Below are 22,081 nucleotides of genomic sequence, written 5' to 3' on the forward strand. Positions count from 1 at the left end.
CCATTAGCAGTTCGGTAATCATGTAACCCAGGTTCACAAAGCAGTCTGAGGATGTCAGGTCTCAACCAGGTTATTCTCTGATCAGAGGCCTTTACTGAATTCAGGAACCCATAGTTTTTAACTGTGGAACATTTAGCTGTTCAAACATGCATTAACACTGAAGGGAAACATTCATTATTTGCGCAAGTTGACCTTGTCTGATCAAATACTCTGTTTTCTTCCAAGGCAAGAAGGAACTGTGGAAATAGCTTTTATTCCTGGAAAAGGGTCCTTATCCAGCAGTAATTCCATGCATAATGGTGTTCAGAGGAATGCAGGGAATGGATACAGCTCCAGTCGATTGAGAGTCCATGTGCGATCTCCTGAGGTGAGGTTGAGCTATTCAAAAGTGCCAACTATTTATTCAGAGATAAAAAATATTTATATATGTTCTTTTAGCATTTCTGTCATTCGGGAAAGCCTGCTTTGAGTTTCATAACACCTTGGGATCATTTAAGTCAGATGTTTTCACAGTGGGCTTTCAAAAAGAAATGGCAGAATTCCCTCTGATTACCCAGGTACTGACAGGTGGGGCAGGTGTGAGATTCTCTGATTTTCAAATGTTCAGTTAAACACTTAAACCTGAACATTTTTTGAATTTTTAGTTTTGAATACAAATGATGAAAAACGTTTAATGTTGTAGAAGGACAGTCAACAACAGTTTGCTCTCCTCTCTCCAGACCCGACAGGAAGATCAACTGTCTGTGCCTTCATCATCACCTGACTCCTGTGCCCCAGACATACATGTTTCAGGTAATACAGTCAGTGATGCCCAGGCTCTGCTCCTGGCAGGTCACCATGTTTAATTATATGAAGCAGTTTACATGATTTTCATTGTTTTTATTTGAACACTGAACTCTAGCCGAAACTGAGGGGAGCAGTTTGAATTCAGCATCTTACTGTATGTGACTTCATCCATCTGTAGTGTAGAGCGCAGTAATATATTCAAATAATTTGTTTTGCATTTTGTACGTTTTGTTGAAAACCAAACTCTTAATTTTAAGTCGTAGCATCAGTGTAGTGGTCTCTTGACAACCACACAGAAAAACCCTAGTATCCAAATTTCACCTCTTTTACAGTTTCTGTCATGCTGAGTGGCTTTTGTGTTATATCACCTTGATGTTACATGTTCTGATTTGTTCTATCAAACCTCAATTCTCAGTGGCTATGTCAGCAGTAACATCAATAGCTCTTTTTAAGCTATCAAACATGCTTAATTTAAAAATTATTAAAAGCTTGGTTTGGAAGATGTTTAACATGTTTTAATCCTGATTATTTAATTGGTGATCCACTGCAGTATGGCAATCTAAATTACTGGTACGGAAGTCTTTAAAAAGCCTTTGAAATTGTTGGTTACAGAGACAGATTGTTACTGGAAAATTTGGTGAGCTCAGAAAGTAATGATCAAAGCAGAGAGAAAATTAAGTTTGACTCATGAGCTTTAAATGTGCTTCTTAAAGCCTATTAAGTAAATGTCACTCTCAGCAAACCTGTATCAACATTCCTTACACAAGAAGTCATTCAGAGAATTTACTCCGTTGTACAGAAAATCCTTTTCCATTGGAATGGCAACGATTCTGCAAAAAATAGTATAAAGAAATCCTGGATTAGTCAGAATCTCTGGTTAAAATTTAATCATTCCTCCACCAGAAACTAATCTTATATTTGCCCTTAAGGGCAATCGTGGGGATAAAATGTGTTTAGAATTTAAGTCAAAATTCGGTGCATATAATGGAATACATTTTTTCATGTGCAACAGATAAAAGTATTATCACACCTCATTACTGCGCAGAATGACTGGTAAAGACAGTGATTTACTGCACATTATGCTCTTGTCAATGCAATGGGAATCAGTACGGGCAGATTGCACGTTGTTATAGTTACCAGCTCCCTAAAAGAAAATTAACTTCTTGTAGCATTCCACACCAAAACACTGAATCCAACACGTTGTGAAAAGGGAAAGATACTGAGCACTGCAAACATACTGTCAAATATACAGTTTTAATAGAACGGCACGATGTTCCATTCAGATATTTTCCCCACTTATTTTTCTCATATCTTGGAGTTAATGAAATACGCTACAAAGAGGGGCTTGCAAGTGTATATAGCAAACCTCCCACAGGTTTCAATAAATTGACCTCCTCTGAGCTATTTTGAAAAACAAATGATTTCTCGAGATGTTTTGTTTAAAGGTGTATCTGCCATCCGAGAGAGATCTACGGTATAGGCTTCAAATAGTAAATGAATGAATGAGTGAGCAAGTTCGTGCCTGTGTTTGCATTAGAAGATACTCAAATTAGAAGCAGGGTAAAGGAATTGGAGTTCCTAATAATAAATACAATAAAGACATAAAAAATAATAAAGACAAGCCGCCCCATCTCACTACGTTCTGTACATGTCGCCACATCAATCAATACAAGTCAAGCTTCACTCTGCTCACTACCCCTCAAGCGTCAAGCTGTTACAATGCGCTGCCCGTCTGCATGGCTTGCTCTGGCTTTCACCTCCTCCTGTCTGCTGTTCTCTTTCTGTCTGCCTGCTTGCTCTCTGTTGCCTGTCTCTCCGAACGCACAGCCACCTGATTGATCAGCGTGGCTCTCTCCCACCCCACTCCAGCAGGGAACCCTGCACCCATCTGCCTCCTCAGCTGCTCCATTGCCAGCCCTCAGCCTGGTTGTTGCTCCCATGCACATCTCATGGGCTTTCCTAGCTGCTCTACTCTCTCTCTGTCCTGCTTTTAGTCCCCCTTCAGTGTTGCCTTTCATACGGATTCTGGCATTAAGGCCTGAAGAAACAAAAGAGATATCTTCTCTTGTCCTCCATCTTGCATCTCCTCTGCCGTTCATCTAGTACTACGAGCCTCATCTCTGGCTATTGCTCCAGTACCACTTGCTGTTGGGGGGTCATTGAATTGCAAAGGCTGTTATTCTTCGTGTGTTTAAGATCCTGCTGTTAATCCTGAATGCTGGCTTAATCCTTTTACATGTGCTGGTGCAGCTCACTTTATTTCCTAAAGTCTTTGATTGCTTTCCAAGGCTCTCTCCAGAATCCTGATTCATAACGGCAGCTTCCCCTTCATGCTCCATCTGTTGGGCAGTTTATTGACTATACAGTACATTTCACTTGATTTAACCACTTGAGAGGTGTGCTTCTCTTGTAAGCTTCTTAACTGCTTTCCCTTGACTTGTTCTCTTTCACGAATTCCCATTTGTGCACTCATCTTAGGTATGCAATGTGTATTCTACCAAAGGATTGTGGTCCCTCTTCCTGTTTGCTCTGTGGTCTTTCTTTTGTCCCTTATGTCTCCAGCTCTCTCTCACTGCTGACTGAAATCCAGGGTTTGTCTTAGCAGTTCTTTCCGATACTGGAATAGAGTTGCTTCTTTTCTGTGAACTGAGGATTTCCATACATTCATGCAAACTCTCTGCTTAGTGGAATCCAGCTGTGGCTACCAAGGGCAGTGGAGTGAGACTCCCTGGCCAGACAAGCTCTCCTGTTCTTCCTCGTCTGTTTCTCATTACACTTCTTTGGTTGGAGAAATCAGTTCTTGTCCATTCTCAAAACCTAGTGGTTGTTCATATAATTAATCAAGGTTGTTCACCTGATTTTGTTCTGCCACTGGTGTACTGATAATGTAAGCAGCTGATGCTAATATAATGAAGCTCCACTCCCTACTTTAAGACTTAATCTCATTAAAGAGATTTTGTAATATATTTTGTAGTTCCAGTCCTGGGTTGCTCATCACTCTCCCTCCAGCGAATGGAGGACTTGACACTCTTTTCTCCCTGGGTCTCTTTGGTTGGATGTGCTGCTCTGAATTCAATGTCTCTTCTTCCCACATAAAAAAAATACTTTTCTAAAGAAAACCAAATAGATTGAACAAAGACGTGTTGTTCAAGACACTGGTTTCCCTTTCTTCTCAGATGCTCCTGAGCTCTGGCTTGTTTTGGTGAGCAAATCTTCCGAATGAACCTAAATTTTACTGTTCTTTGATCTTGTGCCCTCAAGGGATTGACAGAGCCAACCCAACACACGTCTTCAAATGAGCTTGACAATACAAGTATTTTGATGTTTTGTTTTTCTTTACATCTTCACATACTATTGCTTAATTTTTATTTCCCAATGCCTGCCATTCTAAGTTGCATTAATTTTGGGGATGTTTCAATATCTATATATTTAAAAATAATTTGTAAGACATTTTGCCAAAGCTTAACTTAAACACACTGTTCCAGGGGTGAAAGGCTAGTACATGAATTCCTAGTGCCACCTGTTCTCTTGGATCAAAATTAAGCATACTCCTGTCTGCCTGGGATCGGTTCCAGTAGATTAACTATTTCACAAGGATTTGCAGTCTGCAGGGTTGCGTGAAGCTGGAAAGATTGAGTGTTCAGAACAACTTCCACCTTAATCACGATAGATCACTCATTGGTGTAAAACAATACCTCCCAGAAGGCGAATGTCCTCACAGCGTTGGGGCCCTGGGTTCAGTTCTGGACCTGGGTGCCACAGTATCTGTGTGGCGTTTGTACACTCTTGCGGGTTTCCTCTAGGCTCCAGCGTCCTCCCAAAGTCCAGAGTCATAGTGGCAGGTTAATTCTGGGGAACTTGGCCCTGGTGTGAGTGTGTCTATCCTGCGATGGACTGGTGTCCCATCCAGGGTGTGTCCTGCCTTGGACCTGTTGCTTGCTGGGACAGACACCAGCCCCCTGCGACCCTAAAATGGACGGATCACATAAGATCTCGTAAGATTTTAATATGGACTGAGTGACGTTTTCAGTGTATCCATGTAAATCGCTTACTTGAAATTTTTTCAGGAAATCTAATGAATTAAATGGACTTCAGTGATCAGAGATTGGTTATAGAAAATGAGCGCTGCTTGCAAACGTTTTAACTTGTTTTTTCTTGCTCCAGGGTCAGCTCCATCACAGAAGGAAGCTGCGTTAGCAAAACCAAAGGTGTCTCTTGACCCACATGTTCGTTTGAAGACTGAAAAATTAGATCTGGTAAGTTCTAAGATTTAATCACAAATTCTTAACTCAATTTCAAATAACATTTGCTTATTAAAAATATATTTTTTTAGTTAATCAATTCAGAGTTATTTTACAGATGCTCTTCTGCATAGGAAAAGATGTCGCAAGTACAATATTAATATAGACAATTCACTGTTAGTCATATCTTATGAGGATATTATGGACGAAAGCTGAAGGTTTATCTTTCTTGTTTCATATTTCACATGCTGTCTGCTTTTCTTCATGATTCGTTTGTTTAGCACTGATTTAATCTGATCCAACTAATCCAGTATCTGACCCTAATCTACCAGGCCATTAAAAGGATTATGTCTTGGAAGAGAACATTTTAATGTTGAATGAATGTGCAATGGTCATGAGGATAGTAAAATATGTTTTGAATGTTAACAAAAATTATTTTTTAAATGTGAAAAAATGACCTTAAACCTTGAAAGTAATCATGAGTGGCAAATTCAGTCCCTTGAAAAGAAAAGAGGTATAGTGGATCTTTGTAAATGGTATATGTTCATAAATCATGCTTTACATAGATTCTGTTAGCCTTTATGCAGATCTTGCGTCTGTTAATGGTGGCCTACACAGTCAACACGATATTGTTACTCTGTCATGTAAAAGCATAGTCATTCGAACCAGCTCTGCTGAAAATCACTGATGTTGTATTGCCATCTTGTGGGAATGGTTTAAAATGTCCACTGTAACCCAGGTGCTCAAGTATAAGAAATGCCTTGTTCAAGTCAATATTCTGTTGTTGCATTTTTTTTAAACAGGCGCTAATATATCTGGGACTAGACGTTCCAGAAGAGGGAAGGAGAAAGTTAAGACAGAGCCTGACAACAGATCCGCAGGGAACAGTGGCCTTCGGAGGTGAGGCTGGATCAGAAAGGAATGATCATTTACAGCCTCGCTCATCACAGAATGTTATAACAAATGATCAGTAGAAAGGAGGCATGGAACATGATGTATCTGTTGTATTATTTTTGATGTTTAAGAAGAATATTTCAGTCACAGTGAACATTACTTGAGGGAGAAATATATACAGTAAAATGTTTATATCACAGTATATCCCACATACCCTTCTCAGTCATGACCTCCCCATGTTTACTTCTCAGCACAAAACCTGTTTCTCAAAATCTTTTGAGATGACTTCAGAATTCTGTTCAAACAGTTACATTTTATTACAGTGAATGCATGAATGTATCCACTACCTTGTATCTGAAAAATCAACCTACGGCTTTAGACAGTTTCAACTATGGGAGCACATAACAGTGATTTGTGTTTGTCGGACAGATTTCGTGGAAGCCACCAGAGATGTTCTTCAGGATAAACTTGAGGAAGCGGGTCTGGCTCAGGGGCCGTTTCTCTTCTCTTACCACGAGGCAGCGAGTCTGATGGACACGTCAGCCTTCCATTCGCCTGTAAGTGCCGGGTTCCCCAGCAGGCTGGCCTGCAGCCCTCAGTGGAGCAGACTGGACTGCGGCACAATGTGTTATCTAACCGCTGCTGTTCACCTCTTCACATGGATTTATTCACTGTTGGAGGAGAAGATCGCAAGGTTTCGGTCAATTGAACCGTTGAAGCTTTCTTTTAAGTACTTAAGCCTTTTTTATAATGACTGTAGGCTTGTGGGTTTTTTAGACACATTTGTCCTGGTACTTCTTTAATGGAATGAATTAGCACTGAAAAACTGTGACAAACAAAACATTGGCATTCTGCTGACATAAACTCTCTGGTTACTCCACTTTTAAGATTTTAAGTCATTTGTCTTTGTTTTATTGCTTATTGACAAAAGACATATCCAATGCCCCTTCTATTTTGCAGACATATGATTCAGAAAGGCCATGCAGCACAGACAACCTGGAACAGTTTCAGTCTGAGGTTGCACAGCTTCAGCAGCAAATGAAACAATTAAAGGCAAGTGAAAAATCTACACACAGCACAGTGCAACCAAAAAATATATATGGTCTGATTTTCTCACATCGCCTTGGTAAAATTAAGTTTAAGGCTTATTAAACAGTTTATCTTTCTGGAATCATGGTTGTTATTTGACAGGTGTTACTGAAGGACACAGAGCACAGCAAGAACACACTGCAGGAGGAGCTCCAGAGGACCACAGAGGTAACGTTCTGGAAACAGTGTCGTCATCTATTGCTTTTCTTTTTTAAAAACCTACCTAGAAACCTGCAAAATCTTGATTTTAACTGTAAAAAAGTTTTAGATTATTCCCTGGTATGAATACAGCAAAAATAAAGTAAGGCACAGTAAGTAAACCTGTAGTCATTTGTAGTTACTGAATTTTCCTGATGTGTCATTAGTGACTTTCCCGTATCTCTTGAGTAGTTTAAATTGTCCTATGACGATTGACCATGTCATGAATTACAGTGAATGTTCTTCCTGTTGTCTTCGAGTGATGTGTGCTTTTCACACTTATAACGGAATCACCAGCATCTGCACAAATAAATCAGACACGGCATCAAAGTGACGGCTGTCTGCAGAGCAGGCCAGCTGGATTAGAGCAATTTCGGCCCCCGTTCACAGGGACAAGTGAAATTTGTGAAGAAGCATTTGAATTAATCTGCATTTCCACTTAGATGTGATGTCATTATTACTGCAATGCAGTGAACTTGGCGCCGGCAGGCCAGATATGGGTTATGTCTAGTTTGTTTTGTTTTGCATTACAGAAAGCATCTGCTACGATTGCTGAGAATGAGAATTTGAAAAGCAAGCTGCAAGTAGCTAAGGCAGTTCAGCAGCAGACAAACAGTGCAGAGCAAGACTATGAAGAAGTGATCCGACTGCTTGAAGCAGAGATCAGAGACTTGAAAAACGAGCTTGCTGGAAAAAGGCAGAAGAAAGGCTTAGAAGCGACAAAAGTAGGCTATTTTTTCAAACATTTTAGACAATAAAAATATTAAATAAAAATATCACATGTATTTCAAAATGATGAATCCTATGTTGGCTTGTCAGTTTATTAGTGATATTTGAAACATATGCATATACTGTACCATAATCTCCATGTAAAAAAAAGGTGTCTGTTGTTGACCATATTTAGAATATATATGAAAATTATTTTTATGTGACACTATTTCAGTACATTATATGTATGGATATATCCTTGTTCTATCAGGAAGATGTAATTGAACTGAAGAGACGACTATCAATGATTGATTGTCGGCTGCGAAAATCTGAACTCACCCGAAAACATCTAGAAATTTCCAATAAAAAGCTTCTGGGATTTGCGCAGGTATGAGCAGATATGATTAACAGGAAACAGGAAATTCATATTTAACCGGAGCTAAGTAAGATGGTGAGAGTTGTGATACATTACAGAAAATGATAAAAACTCAATGATAATGAAAAAGAATTCTGATACAGCTGTAATTTCTATCATAATGTCATCTTTTGGTTTTAAGATGTTTTTAAGTGTTGACAGAACATAATGTGTTTATATTATAAGATAGTAGTGCTACAGTATATGTTTCCATGCTTTCTATTTCCTGTAGAACAAAAATAAACTTAAACTCTACAAATACTGTATATACAGCTATCACTGATACAAAGGCATAAAAATACAGTCTTGATTAATTTTAAGGATGTCAAAGTACGATTTCCAGTTTCACAGCATGTATAAAATGGTTTCCTTTCTTGAATTACATTTTTTTCATGCACAGAATGTTCACAAAGTGCTGACATCCTCCAGCCTTTTTGGGAGTGAAAATGGGTATGTGTTTCCCTTCTCTATAACAAGACTTAATAACCATTTCGACACATCCACGCCCATCCTTCATTCAGGATCCCAACCATCCCAGCCACAGACTATAGTGCAGGGCCTCAGACTCATTGCACGTCTGCACTACGCACTTTTTGCACAGTCTAGTGTGTTTTTTCCCTCACTACTACATATTTACTGTCCACAACATATTTATTAATTGTTCCTGTTGTTATTGTTTATTATGTTTGTGATGTACTGTCTACATTGTGTGTCCCGAGACATCAGCACGATGAAGAATTCCTATATACATGTACATGTGGCAATACACTACTCTACTCCTATACTTAGCAGGGATCACAGGCAACATTTACAGTCATCACTGGCCAATGCTCTGCAATATAGAGATTATTTGGTTTGCATTAGTGTAAAATTGTTAAGAAAAATAACTCAGAACCAGCTACTTGCAGCTCCCTGACAGTCCAGCACTTACCAATATGCATGTTTACCCTCTGAAAAGTAATTGAATATTCTATGCTGTACTGTGCTCCACTGTGCTGTGCATGAATAACAGACATTTCAAGTTTCATGTGTTTTATGTACTGTATGAATGGCAAACCTTCATGTTTTCTGTAAGAAACCATGCAGTGACTGTCTAGAAAAACCTGTTACTACTGACAGTGAATTCCGTCTTCCTGTTCCATGTGTTTTGATCAGGATAAATACCAAATTACCCGATGCACAAGCCGGAGGTGGCCTTGACTTTCCCGATCCTGCGGGTCTCCTGGCAGCCGAAGCAAAGCTGCTGGTTGACTGTGTGTACTCCTTCAGCACTGACGACAGTAAGAGCTGGTTCTCTCCTCGGGGTGCTCTTCCTCTGGGGGGCTGGTGCATCTGAATTCAAAATATCAGGTCTCACATCTCACGTCTAGAGCCCAGAGCCCGTTGATTTCAGTTGAACATTTTACCTTACTGCCAATGAAATACCTAAATATAATTATTGAAAAAAGTAGTGATTTGCAAAATCTATCATACAAGAGCAGCAATTAGTGGCAATGTTTTTGAAAGAGTGAGGTTTATGCTTCCACCCTCTGGGAGTGACTGAGTGTTGGGATTGTAATTTCTGATCGGGGACAAAGCATTTATTTATTCTGCCGTAATAATTCAGTCATCCTTCATTATCGCAAGCAAAAAGATCAGTTAGAATATCCACTGCTCTGCAGCTCTTACAATTTCTCTTTGAAAAATTCTGACAAGGCTGTACAAGTAAATCAAAACAGTTTAACAGATTTTAATATTTATTTTAAATAATAATAATTAATACATTATTATAAATAATGTTTTCATAAAAGTACTGACCAAGGGACATTTGAAAATCTGTGAATGTACTTCCTGTTCTGCTGTTTAACAAATACACGCTTTGTGTTTTAAAGTCTTATATTACCGTAATCATATTCTCACTAAGTGTTACAGATTGATCGGGAGAAGAGCAGCACAGCAGAAAGCACAAATTATTCAGTTGAGTAAGTGAACTTAAGTCTTGTATTCTCAAATACTTCCATCAGATGGCTGAAAACGTTTTTATGATTTTGCATCTATAAATTAAATGTCACTTAAAATTTTTGCATGGTTTGGTAAAGAGGTTTGCATGATAATTCAGAGGATTTAGTTATCAGTAGGGATAATATATATATATACTGTAAATGTTGTTGTGTTAAAGAAAACTGAAACAACACTAAGCTAACTGTAAACTGAAAATAAAGATGTTGATTCACTGTTGATTTTCAGAGATTGTTTACATAAATCCAAGATATAACAGTTTGACAGTATGCTCATATAGCGGGGGTGTTGTGTTATATTGTTAATTTGTGTCTGATTTATGATTTGCTTTAGAACAAGTGAAAGGTGTTCACACTGAAAACAGAAACTGGAGTCTTTCACCCAGCTCAGAACAGGTAAGGCTCACACTCTTAAACAACATATCATCCTTTATCTGTTCCCCTGGCAGGCACTCACTCAGCCTCCTCCAGCTTTACCAAGCACTATGCTTAGCTTGCCAAGGAATATATGAACCTCAAATGCAAGGTTGAAATCTGATTGTTTTGTGTACAGTATGGGATAAGCACTAGTTTGAAGCTGAAGCAATCTTGTGCTGCTGTGCATCCATCCATTTTCCAGCCATTTCCAGAAATATGTGTATGGATGTAAATACTGTACCTCTCGCCAGGCATTTCAGATTTCATAAAATATTATTTTTTTATTAGTAAATCATTTATACCAAACTGATGTGATTTGAAGGTATCATAGCCCAGACTTTTTAGGAACATATTTTAGCTATTTGACCACTGCCAAGAGCTCTAAACAGAAATTAAAACCAGCATTAAAATAAAGAGAGTTTTATATGGACCTTTTCTTGAAATTAAGTTTTGTACTTTTGCCTCAGCATTCCTTTCTTTATTTTATCCATTGCCAGAAAGCACAACGTCTGTGAATAAAGGACTTTAATTCAAATCAACTTTTTTCATGAATCTGCACAAATACATATACTGCGCAAATGTATTTGGAAAAATATTGTGTGGCTTTAATTTGTGTTTAACTGTAAACATATTCGCTGTAGCATCAAAGTGGTAGCAGATGTATGTAGATTGTTAATAGTTCTTAGTGCTGAACTGTTACCTCACATGACTGAGCAGCACAGTGGGCATATAGACAGCTGTGTTTTCCTGGCCATGAAGGTTTTCTTTGTATAGATCTTCTGTATTCTGCTTCTGGTTGTCTCATTTGTATAAAGTGGCATTATATGTAGAACATTTGCAGAATATTAAAAACACGATATGTGAAGTTCCCTACATAGAGTTAAAACTTTAAACTTATTTCAGAAAGAAGGACGAATCTCTTAATTTTATAATCATACATCTTCAGTCCACTTGCCTTGGTGATGTTCATATTAATTATTATATTCCATCCTAAGAAACAAACACCCAAAAGAATGTAAAGCTCTTAAACAACATTGCTATCTTTTCCAAGCAGGAAAGGCATAAAGAGATTTTAGGAACAATGAGGCCTTGTGTGTTTATCCTATGCTGCGGTAATGCCACTCTGAAATTCCGTCATGGCTCAGCATCCTCACCTTACTAACCAAGAGCACTTTTCTACCAGAGCAGTGTTTTACAGATGATTCCTCTGTTGCTTTCATTTAGAAACAAGGAATTCATCATTAAAATAAATACAGCCATTTCGTGTTTTTCTTGGGTTAACAATGAGTACCCTGTGTGTGTACTATGTGTTACACACATTCGTTATTCTTTCGCCCTGCACATGACCTGCCTGGGTAGCTAACTGGTTTAACAAAACAATTATGAGATTTAACAACAGTTATACAATATATAACTATAGAATAGTGCTGAAAGTAAGCTGTGAGATTTTTCTGTTCCTGATATGGGGCTTTTTGAGATTTGTGTGGGCATGACAACTACAAATACTTTCTGACCTTTTATTTTCTGTAAGCTGTGAATTGTCTGTCCATCAAAATTCTCTGTTGGTGTTTAATACAGTTACACAGTTAATATTTATAAAACTGTCACAATGACTGATTTTGACAAGCAAGTCATACTTGTTTTCAGTTATTCTGGCAGCCAATGCACAATTCATTTTCTACCTTGGAGAGAACTCCAGTTGTCGTATAACCTCTTCTAGTCTTAAACTCTTCTAGTTTTAAACATCTTTAAATCAAATAACTCTTAGCAGAGGGTAAACTTCTTGGCTTGTAGATATCCACACAAGGCCTCATTGTTTTACAGTAGGTGCTTTTATGTTCCTTTTTTCACATTTTCTGTTTGAAATAAAATTTTACATATATCAATCAGCTGTAAGAATGACCATGTTTTTGAACTATAATCATGTGCCATAGCAGAGTGTAAATATGTTTAATTAATTTATGGCCACTTGGAATATGAGCTGAAAAAGTGAATTTATTTCCTTGCAGCTGTTTAAGTGTACTTGATGTCTTCGTAATTGACTTCTCTAAGCTGTAGACTGTGGCAGGGAGTTGTCAGAACACATTCCTGTATGATATGTCCTTTAGAATGACAGGCCACATGGCACTACCTCACTGACTCGAGGAATGGAGGGAGGAATCTCTGTGGAAAAGGATAAGAAGGACTTGTAGGTAATGATTATTGTGCAAGAGCAAATGACATTGAAGTTGACATGTCGGTATGCCTCATGGGTGCCTCGCTGGGCTGGCCTGGGAAGCACTAGGATGCTCTGAAAGTCGCAGTTGATATGAGGACATGACAGCCGCACGAGTCCAGACTCTGCTGTGCGTAAATATGGGCAGGTCTTGCTGAAGGTTGAAAATCAGTCCCTATCAAAACTGGCCTGGTAGACCTTTCACTCAGACATCATTTAATATTGTTAAAAATATCTCTTAAATGACTGAATAGGCATTCACACTCAAGTGATATTCACACTTTTATGTCTGCAAGGCAGAACAGCACAGAGGACATCTTTATTCAGGGTCAACTTCATTGGACATACCTGATAAAGGGCCACGTGTTTTGGATATGAAAATAATAATGCAAGCAACTGTTTTCTGATTCTATGATTTGTGTACACTAAAAGCATTTAAAGTGGAAGTCCATGACTGTATAACTAAAAAAATCATAAAGCAACTACAAGGAACTTAAAAAATATGGTGTGCTGTGTAATGAGTTTTATTTAGTTTTTATATTTATGCATTTTTTATTGAAATGTATTTATCAGAGACAAAGCTCTTGAAAGGAAAAAAGGGAACATTTTTATCAATTGTTTCTTTTTGTCTTGAAGTTGCAGCACGCAGCAGCTGTGATCATCATGACTTGGAACTCCTGGAAAAGACAAAAGTGAAAGATGTGAGGAACAGCTCAAAATGCAACGAAAAGATTCTGAAGAAATCCTCTGAAAAGGTGTATTCAAGGACCTTTAATATTTTAGAAGATGAGAGTGTACAACTGTTTCTTGGCAGCTTTATGAACAGTTACATTAGTGGAGGCTCCAGTTGATCACTGCTTTATCGATATGTCACTAACAGCAACAAAACAAATTGATTTCATGTTTACATTTAACAGTAACTTGCCGTTTAAATGGAATAATCTGCATTAGTAAGATGGAATTGAAGTGTAGGCATGTGCAGTAACAGTCTCCATCAGAATGTCCTAGCAAGACAGGACGAAGAAAGGAAGAGTAAATCATCTGAAACCAGTGAAAACACCTGAAGGACCTCTATTGCCTGAAAAGATATATTGCAAAAGAACATACTGTTTATGCGTTATTTGACAAGAATCATTCTGTATATACCATACAACGTTTTAGTATTTTTTATTTTGCCAATATGTCAGTACAATAGTGCATTCTGGTATTTATTTCAGAATCAGTGCATTGCTGGTGATTCTAGAAGGAGGTCATTAAATGACCTGGATAAATAAAAAATGCTTCAATGTTTGAATAATTGCACATCTGTATTTATTTAATCTATTAAATGCTCTGAGATTTCAGAGATTTTATATAACTAGCATCCAGTCTTTTATTAAAAATGACCTGTTGACAAGTTCAGTCATCAAGATATAAACAGTTACTATTATAAACCTTATAATCCTCACAACCTGAACTTATTATCACATTTTTGCTTTTAGGATTACACAAAACAAAGGATTAGTACAGTATTTTCCAATGTCATGGTAAAACAGAAAAGCAACTGTGTCCTGTTGTACAGTATATAGGATGTCCTTTAAACAGGGCTTCCTGTATGGTGTGATACAACTTGTACATTGTATTTTAGAATGTGTGCAATAACCCAGTTTATCACCCTGGCATAGCCTGTTCAAGACATCATTCGAAAGGCTGAAGCACCTGTGTTTTACTAGAACCACAACACTGTGACTCATACTGTAATTGCACTACGGCAACTTTCTAACAAGACAGTGCAGGCGAAGAACTTGTTCTCTTTTTCTTGAATTACCAAACATACCAAAGTACTAAATAATTCTGATTTCTAAATTAGTAATCACTAAGTAATATACAGTGTATGGGTTTGAGTTTCTGTCATCAACAAAATAAAAGTTTTTATAAGCTTTGTGATGGAATGTACTGGAAATTAAACTTGAACATCTTTCAGTTATGAATGTTGTGTAGATCTAGTCAAAATGTGGGAGAGGAGTAAAATGTGTGGTAATGGTACATAGTACAAGCTACAATAGTGTTAAACATTATATTTACACTTGTATTTCAATTAGAGTGCAATATATGCATATGTGCCCTTAGTTTTTCTTTTCTTTTTTAATAAAGGAAATAATTCTTCATAACTTTCATCTGACTGTACTATTCATTCCTTGCTATTTCTGTTTATTACATTAAAGTAAAAAGAGGCACTGTCTCTGAACGACTATGATCTCCGTCCATCTATAGATTTCAGAGAAGGTATATAAAAGAAGACCACACAATATAAAGCAGAGTTAAACAGATCTCATTAATGCTGTCAGTGTGTTTCAAGGACTGTGCCAGCAGTGCAGTACATAATGTCTGCTATAATTACTATTTTTTCAGATGTCTTAAGAATTCAGATTTGTAGCTAATTAATCAAAGGCATGCTGTCCTGTGCCAGTACTATAATGTGGTGCATTGTTTAGACTGTGCTAAAATCATACACTTCCATCCAGTGTTTATTCCCATTAAAACTGCACACACTCTTTAGGAAAAAATGGTACTGTACGTATCACACATCATTAAGATTGGGTACTATTATTTTACACAGTAAAGACAAGCAGTAAGGAGACATCACCCTAAGACATATTTGATTTTTTGCAAGAAAGCTCTTCGTCTGAGCTAAATGTCTCTTTATAAAGTGTGTAGGGTTAGCAAAGCAGCCTCCAGTGCAATTTCATGAATGCCATGTACACAGAAAGGGTCTCTAATAACAAAGGGGCTTTGATACCATGGATTATCACAATATCCGTTGGTAGAACAACTTCGAAAAGCATTCTTTTGTATTTACGATCAGTGCAGTGGTGGTTTTAGTAGTTTGTATAGTTTAACATTTAAATAATTATCCCTTCAAAGATATGACTTACTGTACAATACCATTTCAGTTCACATCTTACTGCATACTGGACTATACGGCACCAAAAAGGTGGAAGAGATTAACATGATTTAGTTCCCTGATATATTCATACAATTTTAATAAAACCTCTTGTTATTTTCTTCCAAGGAGACCTCATTTGTGACTGGATTTTAATATATACAGTATATACACCTGAATGCAAGTATTAAAATAAATATAAAATTAAAAGAAAACACTGTAAAATCAAATGTTAATTAACCCTCTTCAGCCAGGAGTCTCGGGTCTCATTCCTGGAAGGACTTGTCTTTTGGTTTTGTTTCACCATACAGTAGCTCACAGTTACATTGTTGAATTAACTATTTAACAACTGCATAACAGGAATACAGTATTTCTGCTCAAGCTCAGATGTGTTTATAAGTAACTTCCTTTACTGAAGTGAAGGTCAATCAAAAGGAATCAACTGGTAAAGAAATCATGTATACTGTAAGTCTAACTACGAAAATAATTAGGTCAGTTATTTCATTGAATATTCATGTACAGTATGAACAAAAGTTGGAAGACAATTGGAATTAAGCCTGAGACTCCCTGCCCACTAAGCTAGAGGCTTTTGTTTCTCATTTTAGCTAGAAAAATCTGTGGAAGACCTGAGGTCCTGACAGTCTGGGGACATACAGTAGCACGCTTTGTCTTTATTCCTGCACAATTAAAACCTCTGGCAAAAACCAAAGGTTGTAGACCAAACTAGAGTTTAGAAACGGGAAGTACATGTTCAGGAAGATGAAAAACAATGTTTTATGTTTGTCAAAGCGTAATACTACTGAGCACACGAACAGTGAGGGATTCACCCCCCTGTCTACTGGCAGAACACTGCACATCTGGAACCACTGTCCAGCACGAACAATCCCTCAGTGTTGAGTCTGACCCTGCGCTGAGCTCTCTCCCAAAGTGTGAAGGCGTATTCATTGCTATTTGAGGATTCTGCATGCATGGTAAGAAAAAAATAATCGCTTAAGTATTCTAGAGTTCTAAATTAAAGCTTCCCTTCTCGATTTCTAAACTTGATAAAAACTGAAAATTTACATGAAAAACAAAAGTCAGCAGAGACAAACCTTCAGCACATGTATTTCAGAATGGCTGCATTCAGGTCATGTAGTTAGTATTAAATGTAGCGTTTGCAATGCACATATTATAATTCAAATCACTACTTAAACTTAAAGTGCACAAATACTTTGCAATTGAAAATAAGACTAAAAGCTTTAGAGTAATATTTTCTCATCAGCTTGCCTATTCAATTTTACATTTTTAAGATACGATTACAATAAACATTATGTATAATACCGTGTTTATTATTAGATACTGTTGGATTCCTACTCACTAGAAAGAACATTTTTCTTCAAAGAGTGAATGATTAGATTTTGATGAGTCCCGCTGCTCTTTAGAGAAGCTGCACGCCGTCGGTGCTGCCGGCTGGGGGCACCTACACATGTGGATAGCGGTAACTAATTTTGGCAATGACATCACAGCAAGCCACACAGTGACAAGCGCAGAGCAAGAATTAGCCGGGAAAGGAGCTCATATATTGGCTGTCCGAAATAATAAGCATGCTCGTGTAAAAATAAAAATAAAAACGCGTTTCGCAACCAACTGAATCTACAAAACACGAAATTCCATCAACCCGTTCGACCGCGTACTGACTGATCATTTACTCGCTGATAATGTCGATAGAGTAGTGCATTGTGCCTTCAGCAACACCAGGAACCGGCTTCGTGCAAGCATGCGGCGGAGGTCGCATCTGTTCAGGTGAAAGCAGGATGGAATTCGTCCGGAACCAACGGAATGAGAGAGCTAGGAAACGCTGTTTTATTCCGGGTCTTTTTCGATGAATACCTCGTAGTGTTGTAATTGCGGAATCTATGCAATATTGCAAATAAAAGCAATATTCAGGTTTAAAAAATACATATAGATGAAATAACAGGATTAATTGAAGAAGTAACTGCAGCTGGACCCTGTAATGCAAGGTAAGAGGCATTTAATCATGCACGCTTGTAAAAAATACTCATTTTCAGGTACATTATTAGACTGATAAGGTTAGTTTCAGACAACGAAAGAGCTACAACTGGATTTTGAGATACGTTATTTACTGTTTATTAATTTTGTGAGAGTGTTTACAGCTAAAGAGGAAATAACACGTTGATGTTTGGAGTATGCAAAATCTATTTAGGTGCATATCATGTAAATATTTTTAAAACGTTCAGTGTCCTCAATATTTGTGCGCGTGTGAAGAAGCTTGTCCTTCAGTACTGCGTGAGACCAGTGTGGTTTGCAACAGTGGTAGTCAAGCTGTCAAGTGCTGGCGTCGTGCAGTATCTTAGAGATGGTTCCTCCTGTCTCACTAGGCTGAAAGATCATTTTCATGTCTGAAATTCCCTCGAATTTGGCCATCTGGTTTCGAGCTTTATTAAATACTGCACTTGCGCATGATCTAAAAATAGAAGGCCCACACATGCAGCTCTTCCCTGGATAGCGGAATGCAGAAGGACCCGAGGGGGTGAGAGCCCTTCAAACTCAAGACCCCGCAGGTGTCAACTTCGACCCCAGGAATGACGAGCTCTTGCAGGTTTATAGAGGTCGCATCAACGCCAAAGCGGCCGTATCAATATCATCAATATCATCAAGTGAAGAGTACATAATGAAGAGGAGCAAGGGATGACAGGCAATTCATTCGATCAATTATACACTCGGTGGACTGCAACGACCATGTTGTTGGGTACTAAAACGTTTTCCATCTCCATTTTGTACACTTATGTTAATATCACTTTGCTGCAGGGATGTAAAACTTCATAACTGTAATATTTCTAACCTGGCTCCAAAGTGATTTATAAATACGTGTACATTTAAAGAGGAACTGCAGTCCCAATTTCTCAGACTGCTTAATAAATCTCGGAAACAAAATAAATTCATTGACGGCATAGAAAAAACATGACTAATTATGAATTAAGCACATATCGGGAACTCTGTGAGAGTACAGTAAGTCGCAGTGTTGTGACAAACTCCTGGTCTCGAGTTCGTTAGAATAGTGACGTGATGTACTGTAGCCCTTCCTGCTCACTAGTCACCGTGCTGACTGATGTAATGTGATGTGCGAGCCAATAAGTACAGGTTGTGCAACAGACATTTCACCGCAGGAATGTTCCAGTGATATCTGCATGAGTTACCAAGTAAGTTGTATAAGTTGGAAAAACCATAATATAATATAGACTACTTAAGATTTATACCGTATGTATTCTAGGTACGGAGTTCTGACATGAAGCTTTTACTTCAACACCCCATTTAGACTGATAAACATTCGTTTAACTGCGATGTAGTGTATTTTGTACACAGAAATTTCAATAGTATAGGTATTTAGTAGTACAAAGCTTTGAGGTATTGCCAAGTTTACCTTATCTAGTTTACTTTGAATGAACATGAATGAGCCGTTATGTTCCTCGTACTGTTATTTTTGTACTAGGACAGACAATATTTACTGAGTAGTACAGAGCATTAAATAAACAGTGATATTGCCAAGTTTTCCTTAGTTTACTTTGCCTGTTTTGTGTCGAGCCGGCTCAGCATGAATGAAGAGGGTGTGTCACTACTTTTCTGCGAGACAGATGAGACGAAATTCAGTTTCATCAAACTGTGAGCGGAAAATGAAAAAGTATTTTTTAAAAATGATCAGCTGACGTGTTTTGCCACTGGAAAAGAAGCATCAACAGCAGAGAGCAGCTTCACCCTGGGCCATGTGACAAACGAGTGACATCACGTGAGGGGTCCCATGACCTTTTTGATAACGATGCCCCTCGAATTCCTCAAGCACTTGAGGCCACACTGGCGCGGCGTCACAGAAGTGTGGATCTGGAGGAAGGACTCAGGGCTCAGCACGAGAATTGGGACACAGTGAAAGCAATATGGCGCTGCTCACACTGTCCCTGCGTTGCTGTTGTGGCTAAGTGTTCATTTGCAATCTTTCCCATAATGCAGGGCAGACTGCCTTCTCTGGAGATCTCAGCCACCCCCTTTCAGAACTGACTGATGCTGCAGTGTAGGTGTGGGTCTGAATTCAGGGGTAAGTCTGGTGAATTCAGTTCCATTTGTGTTTGTAAGCTTCCCCACTATGGTTGTCTGCATGTTTCCGACTTATCTGTAAACCATCTCAGTTCTTGTGAACTGTGTGAGTCATGGCTTCTAGCTGCATATTGGTGATGAAAGCGTAGTGCAAATACAGAAACGCAACACCAGTGGAAAATACAGTCCTGTATTACAGATCATGTATAACAGATTATGATTTGTGCGTATACATATAGTATATATCCATCCATTTTCCAGCATTATCCGTTTTCTAATTGTTTTATTCAGAAAAGGACTGTGGGGGAGCTGGAGTCTATCCCAGCATGTAGTGGGCACAAGGCAGGGTACACGGTGGACAGGATGCCAGTCACTCATAGGGCACCCACAGACACGCACACAGCCAAGTAACTCACCACCAGCTCATTGGACCGTGGGAGGAAACTCACTTTGAATGCAAGAGGAGCACAAGCTCCATGCAGATGCACCTCAGGAATAGAACCTCTTACACACATATATATATACAAACTGTGTATATGTCCATCACTGATCCATCAAATTGATCAGTTTTGTTAGTTATTTTAATCTTATTTTGATTATTTACATTTCATTAGCAAACTCTGATGGGAAGTTTGCCATAATTTTGTATCCAATCCTAACGGCAATCCTACAGTGGTCCGACAGGTTTGGTCATGTTCGAGTCCAGCCCAGGCAGTCCCAGCTCTGTCCAATACAGGGCCACAGGAGAGCCGGAGCCTGTCCTGGCAAGCAAGGGGTGCAAGGCAGGATACACCCTGGGTGGGACACCAGTATACCGCAGGCTATATACAGGCACAGACACAAACACCCGCACACTCGCGCCAGGGTATATAAACCGATCATTACTTCACACTCTAAAGACTTCTGGGTACCTTTTATTTCTGTATTGCAGATGAACTAGTCTTGTGAAAACTTTGCCTTAATTATTATTCATCCTGACAGGAGAGAATGACTTTAATGATGTTGATAATTGGTATTTTATTATTGTTATTATTATTATTCTTATAAATGTTATAAATGAAAATGTATTACTTTCTAAACTAGCAACTTGTTAATGTTACATTGCAGGGTGAAAATGGTGCAGAAATATCAGTCTCCGGTGCGAGTGTACAAGTACTCCTTTGAAATGGTGATGGCGGTGAGTACACCACAATTAACAGTGAAAGCTGCTGGGTGAAGAGGGTGACAGGTCTGTCAGTGGAGGGGACAGACAGTCACATTGTCCACTGTTTTCTTACTCTGCTCAGAACATTACATGACATTAAATACTAAACTATGTGAGCCTTTGGGGTTACGTTTGTCATTTAATTATCTTTGCTAAAGAAAGAAAGAATCTAATTGAGATAAGAAGTTCCCCTCCCCCCGGGTGCAGTGCAGAGCTTTGCTGCAGTTGCAGGTACAGAAAGCTCAGTGTGCTGTGCATTTCTGCGTACAGTTACAATTAATTCAACTGCAAGCAGACATTTTTAATTCTAGCACTGCCTGTTATTTCTGTTCATAACAAATGCAAGGAGTCTGTACACTTTTCAAGTGAGGCCCAGTGAGTCATTGATATTTTAATGATAAATCATTATAACAGAGTCTATCATGTTGAATTCTTCCTAATTATTAATGTTCAAAATACACCTCATCTTACACCAGAGTCCAGATAAAGATTAAAAGCTACTTTCATATCACAAAATGTGGCTTCTCCTGAGGAGAAAAACACAGAATCTCACAGCTCCTGAATAACAGCCAAATTAATTTTATTTAAAGCAATTGTTTTATATCTGGAGTACTTTTCCTTATCTTGCTTCTCTATTTGTCTTGCCTTATCCTTGAATCCAAAAGGTCTTATCAAAATAACTTTCAGAGATGGTGATTGCAATGAGATTGTGTTAGACTGTAGCTCCTGAAGACTTGCTGTTTCTGCAGTTTGTCCTGAGTTGAGATTGTTGCACCAATGAGGTATTTAAATGCTAATTAGAGTTTCTGTATATGAAGTCAAAGATCAAGATGAAACATTGGCTAATTGAGTTGTGTCAACACATTAAGTGTTTCTCAGCATTTGTCAAGTAGTTCAGAATGATCAGT

The 22,081-nt window shown here is 38.3% G+C and overlaps 2 protein-coding genes across 11 annotated transcripts in view; both read left to right on the forward strand.

The window, feature by feature from the left end:
- LOC148645355 (syntaxin-binding protein 4) overlaps positions 1-14,881 on the forward strand; it is a 44,159-nt gene extending 29,278 nt beyond the window's left edge. For all 3 annotated transcript variants that reach the window (XM_088612589.1, XM_088612590.1, XM_088612591.1), the window contains exons 10-23: positions 226-367; positions 720-792; positions 4,951-5,042; positions 5,831-5,927; positions 6,351-6,478; positions 6,882-6,974; positions 7,113-7,178; positions 7,742-7,933; positions 8,188-8,304; positions 8,732-8,781; positions 9,487-9,611; positions 10,235-10,292; positions 10,663-10,724; positions 13,597-14,881. In XM_088612589.1, the coding sequence (XP_088468715.1) occupies positions 226-367; positions 720-792; positions 4,951-5,042; positions 5,831-5,927; positions 6,351-6,478; positions 6,882-6,974; positions 7,113-7,178; positions 7,742-7,933; positions 8,188-8,304; positions 8,732-8,781; positions 9,487-9,611; positions 10,235-10,292; positions 10,663-10,687 (1,258 nt within the window). In that variant the 3' untranslated portion in view covers positions 10,688-10,724; positions 13,597-14,881. The remainder of the gene's footprint in view (positions 1-225; positions 368-719; positions 793-4,950; positions 5,043-5,830; positions 5,928-6,350; positions 6,479-6,881; positions 6,975-7,112; positions 7,179-7,741; positions 7,934-8,187; positions 8,305-8,731; positions 8,782-9,486; positions 9,612-10,234; positions 10,293-10,662; positions 10,725-13,596) is intronic.
- A 1,954-nt stretch (positions 14,882-16,835) lies between these two features.
- The window catches only part of LOC148645356 (SEC14-like protein 5), a 37,022-nt gene continuing 31,776 nt past the window's right edge, over positions 16,836-22,081 (forward strand). For 4 of the 8 annotated variants that reach the window (XR_015928345.1, XR_015928346.1, XM_088612516.1 and 1 more), the window contains exons 1-3: positions 17,381-17,883; positions 19,886-19,970; positions 21,077-21,146. Coding sequence is in view for 6 of the 8 variants with exons in the window: in XM_088612516.1 (XP_088468642.1) it covers positions 21,084-21,146 (63 nt within the window). In the remaining 2 variants the exon portion in view is untranslated. Of the gene's footprint in view, positions 16,855-17,380; positions 17,884-19,058; positions 19,084-19,885; positions 19,971-21,076; positions 21,147-22,081 lie in introns of those variants that run through there. The other 4 variants (XM_088612520.1, XM_088612521.1, XM_088612517.1 and 1 more) reach the window with 3 other exon arrangements.

This window comes from Lepisosteus platostomus, chromosome 19 (assembly GCF_059453375.1).
Source record: "Lepisosteus platostomus isolate fLepPlt1 chromosome 19, fLepPlt1.hap1, whole genome shotgun sequence".
NCBI lineage: Eukaryota > Metazoa > Chordata > Actinopteri > Semionotiformes > Lepisosteidae > Lepisosteus > Lepisosteus platostomus.